The 5,000-nt window shown below is 46.8% G+C and overlaps 1 protein-coding gene across 1 annotated transcript in view; it reads right to left on the reverse strand.

Moving 5' to 3' along the window:
- wnk1b (WNK lysine deficient protein kinase 1b) overlaps window positions 1-5,000 on the reverse strand; it is a 68,409-nt gene that overhangs the window by 25,257 nt on the left and 38,152 nt on the right. Inside the window, 3 exon segments of the mRNA XM_084701083.1 lie at window positions 1-20; window positions 3,747-3,904; window positions 4,408-4,628. The exon segment at window positions 1-20 is cut by the window's left edge and continues 69 nt beyond it. Coding sequence (XP_084557209.1) covers window positions 1-20; window positions 3,747-3,904; window positions 4,408-4,628 — 399 coding nt within the window.

A 5,000-nucleotide genomic window follows, 5' to 3' on the forward strand; every position in this document is an offset into this window, starting at 1 on the left:
AAGCTGGCGGGCTTCACCCCCTGTGAACACACACACACACACGCACACACACGCACACACACACACACACACACACACACGCACACAGAAGAGGTTAACGCAGAACCAACTAGAGCATGATAACACACAGTTAGCCGCGGAGGGGAACCTGAGAGAGGCAGCAGCTTAGCTCTGCTGTAGGTCCAGCCTCTCTCACGACTCACAGGACAAGGCTGTCGCCTGATTCGGGACATTAGAAAAATGCGAGTTTTAGTATCAAGTAAAAATACATTCCTAGTGCTGTAGTACATTAGACTAGCCTTTTTCACCGTAGCGATTATTAATATCCAGTTAGGTGGTTAACACACATCTATCTCCATTATGCTGCCTTCATGTAGGTACAACAGCTAATTACACTTCACAGGTCATGAAGGGGTAAATTATGTTTCAAATAAGAGCATCATGATTCTAGAACTCCCAAAAAATTCTAGAACTAGAATTCTAAACTCAAAGCAGAGTGACCAGGCAGACCATCAGAGTGATGAGAGAGAGAGGCGTTTGCCTCCCCCCCTCGCCTGCTATTCTAGTTCAGTCTGGTATCATACCTCCACAGACACAGCACACCTCAGATGACACAGACTTACATAAACAACCTGCCACAGAGAGGGAGAGAGAGAGAGAAGGAGAGAGAGACAGAGCAAGAGAGAGAACAAGAGCGAGAGAGAGAGAGAGAGAGAGAGGAAGATGGGAAGACTGAGAGATAAAAGTTTCATAGAGAACACAAAAGAGAGTAAGACAGAGATAAGCAGAAAGATGAACCAGGAATTTGAAACTCAGAAAGACAAGATGGATGGAGAGAAGGACGGAGAGAAGGACGGAGAGAAGGATGGAGAGAAGGATGGAGAGAAGGATGGAGAGAAGGACGGAGAGAAGGACGGAGAGAAGGACGGAGAGAGACTTACCGTGGCTTCAGAGAGAAAAGAACCTTTGTTGACCTAACCTGGCACACAGAGTGTCTGACACTGTCCTGGAACACTGGTCTCTCTACCAAACCTATCCTTCCTCCACCTCCCTCCTCCATCGAGCCCTACAACCTTGCGTAACATGGATCACCCCCCTCCACCCCCCACATTCCAGGCCCAAACAGAGTTAGGGACGACGGAAGAACTAATGGAATTAAGTTGAAGAGAAGACGTAGTCCAATAACAAGCCCATTACAACTGCCTCATTATAGACGACTCTGCTACAGGGGAGCAGGTCTCTCCATCTCTATTTTAAATCCATGGTGTCCCACCACCTCCGACCCACCGATATAAAGACAATTAAAGGTAATCATTACGCTTTTCACTAAAAGGTGGGAATGGAGAAGGAGGAGGAGAGGAGGGAGAAGGAGTAGGATAAGCAGGCAGTGCAGTGCGGGGGGAAACGAGAAGAAAGACGAACGACGGTAAACGATAAAAAGAGAGCAATTATGACTTTGTGACTCCGCGGAGTGGTAAGTGTTGCCTTTTCAAGCCCAGAGCTGGGTGTGTGGGAGAGGGAAGGTTAAGGCAAGCAAGTGCTAATTGCTGGTAAGGGTCCGGACGAGGGATTAGACTGAGAGAACAAAGAGAGGCTGAAATATCCCGGACATTATCACTGGATGCCTGGGAGCCAGTGGAGCAGGCAGTCACTGCTCTGTCTGGAGACAGGGGGCCACAATTAGCAGCAGCTGACTGAGAAAGAGGAGGAGGGGAACAGGGGAGTAAAGAGGAGGAGGAGGAGGGAGAATAGGAATAAACAGAGAAGGAGAGAGGAGAAGAACAGGGGAGTAAAGAGGAGGAGGAGGAGGAGGGAGAATAGGGATAAACGGAGAAGGAGAGAGGAGGAGAACAGGGGAGTAAAGAGGAAGAAGGAGATAAGTGATAAACGGAGGAGAGGAGGAGAACAGGGGAGTAAAGAGGAGGAGGAAGGAAAATAGGGATAAACAGAGAAGGAGAACAGGGGAGTAAAGAGGAGTGGAATTGTAAGGAGCAGGGGAACCACCCTGAATACTAGGAGTGGGAATCTTTTGGTACCTCACAATTCAATTTGGGGGTCACAATTCAATTAAAAATCAATTCAAGATTTTGAATCATATTCAAATTACACAAATCAAATTTGTGAATCGATGTGAATCTCTAGAAAACTTAATTGCGATTCAAATTTGAATCTATTTCCCCCCCCCACCTCTACTGAATACACTTCCACAACCCTCCACACTGTCTGCCTCGGGAGTTATAGCTGGATGAATGAAAGGATGAACTGATGGACGATTGGTTGGATGGTAGCTGCTGATCTCGAAGAAGCTGGCGATGCAGGATATGACACAGCGAATCAGACGACTCCCTGACTGCGTACCGAACGAAACACGACATCACAGACCAGATATCAGTCTGGGAAATCCGCACACAGATGTGGAGGAGCAGATGAGCTGGGCTCAGCGGCACTCGCCCACCACACCACTGCCTCATCTCTCATCTCTCCTTTTTAATCTCTTTCTCTCCTTTGCTGCATGATGTTAAACAGTGTAGCCATGCATGTGGTATGTGAGTGGTTTACGTGTGAACAATGAAAATCATGGGGTCTGGAAGAAGAGAGGAATGTGTAATAATTTCCAGCATGTTGTAGCAATTAGCTTCGAAACACCTGTCTTCGTGTGTGGAATATGTGTGCGTGTGTGTGTGCGTGTGTGTGTGAGTCTTCAGAACCAGGGAGCTACTCTAGTTTTACCCCAGCGCGCCACTGCACAGCGGCACTGATCTGAATCGCCCCCTATTGGTAATTACCACCTCTAGCCCCAGAACAGCCCTCCATTCTTGCTGTTACTGCTGATACTGTATACTAGTGTGTGTGTGTGTCTGTATGTGTGTGTGTATGTCATATGACTGCATCCTAGTCTCCAGCTCATGACTGCTCTATTCATCCAGATGAGTAAACAACCATCTTTTTCCAAGAAAGAATGATTGCAAAAAGAGAGAGATGGTATGACAGAGAGAGAGAGAGAGAGAGAGAGAGAGAGAGAGAGAGAGAGAGAGAGAGAGAGAGAGAGAGAGAGAGAGAGAGAGAGAGAGAGAGAGAGAGAGAGAGAGAGAGAGAGAGAGAGAAAAAAGAGACCAGCGCAGAGAGGGTACAGACATCCTTCAGAGAGAGAGAGAGAGAGAAAAGAGAGACCAGCGCAGAGAGGGTACAGACATCCTTCACTCAAGTAGAAGCTCTATTCATCCATAGATGAGTAAACAACCATCTTTTTCCAAGAAAGAAGGATTGCAAAAGGAGAGAGATGGTATGACAGAGAGAGTGAGAGTGAGAGTGAGAGAGAGTGAGACCAGCGCAGAGAAGGTACAGACATCCTTCACTCAAGTAGAAGTACAGATACTCATGTTTAAAAAGGTAAAAGTTGTGTGCTGACACTATCACTCAAGTCAAAGTAAAGAAGTATGGGCTCTGACATATAGTTAAGTACAAAGTAGTCAAGTTTTTTTGGTAGGCATTCAAAACCTTTTTCTAAACTCTTTTTAAAAATAATTTTGCCAACTTCTTTTGGCCCAAAAAAAAGGAATATATAAGAAAATATCTAAGGAAATATTTTTGTAACTTTTCCCCCCAAAATATTTGAAATTATCACAGAAAGGAGAGGAGATGGGGGAGAGACAGAGACAGAGAGAGACAGAGAGAGAGACAGAGAGACAGAGAGAGAGAGACAGAGAGAGCGAGAGAGCGAGAGAGCGAGAGAGAGCAGGACTCACGCTGGTGACCCTGCGGTAGATCTGGGCGGCGTTCTGACATTCAGAGTAGGGGTACTCTGAGGTGGCCATCTCCAACATGCACATCCCGAAGGCGTACACGTCCACAGACTCATCATACTTCTCCTCATACATCTCAGGAGCCATGAACTCTGGAGTACCTGTCAGACAGGACGACGGGATGGACGAACAAAGACAGAAGGAGAGAAAGCAGATGATGATTAGTTTCACATCAAAGCAATACAAGTATCAGTCAGATGAAGTCAGATGATCTCACAGGTGGGGGCAAAACTAAGTTTGAACCAAGATGGTTGCCAGTTTCCCCCAGGGTGTATTCTAGCACACCTGGCAGGATGAAACTGGAGACCCTGGCAGGCCGGCCTGCGCCAGAGGCTTTACCACACATGCTACTCAGACTCTGAATCACAGACTCCATAAAAAAGGTCCTACGTTCATTTCAAACATTTTTCACTCTTCCTCCTGGGTGTCTGACCGCACCCTTCCACACAAACCCACACATTCCATTCCAGAAGTTAGTGGTGGTTACACATTTCTAATTGTTGCCAGCTGGGAAGAAGCTGTGTGTGTGTGTGTGTGTGTGTGTGTGTGTGTGTACCCGTGTCAGTTAGCATGTATGTCTGAGTTCAGGGGTCATGACACAAACCTATGACACTCTTGGCGAAGGAGGCCCTCTTGAGCGTGGCCAATCCCAGGTCTCCGATCTTGACGGAACCGGTGGGGCCGGTGATGAAGATGTTGTCGCACTTGAGGTCGCGGTGGATGATGGGCGGGGCCCTGGTGTGCAGGAAGTGGAGACCCTTCAGGATCTGACGACACCAGCTCCTCAGAACCTTGATCTTCATCACCTTGAACCTCTTCAGGTACCTGAGGACACACACACACACACACACACGGACCAGGACACACACAGACACACACATTAGCTACTGTGAACTAATACAAAACATTGCAAGATTAACATCAAAGATTCCCTTTGTTGTCCCACAAAGTGGAAAATGTGGCTTGGCCTTTCACCCATAAATACAAATAAACATTCTGAATAAAAGAGTAAAACGAGATCATAAACAAGTGAATCATGCAGTGAACTGTAGTAAACTGTGTATTGTGCTCAGACCAGTTCTGCATGGTGAACACCATCAGATAAAAGTCCTGTTTTTCCTATACAGTTGCTATTTAGGAAGGTGTGTTCCATGTCACTGAGCGTCATGTTGACAGATTGAGACAGGACGCTTATCC

The sequence above is a fragment of the Hypomesus nipponensis genome, chromosome 7, assembly GCF_054491055.1.
Source record: "Hypomesus nipponensis isolate SF chromosome 7, ASM5449105v1, whole genome shotgun sequence".
Classification (NCBI taxonomy): domain Eukaryota; kingdom Metazoa; phylum Chordata; class Actinopteri; order Osmeriformes; family Osmeridae; genus Hypomesus; species Hypomesus nipponensis.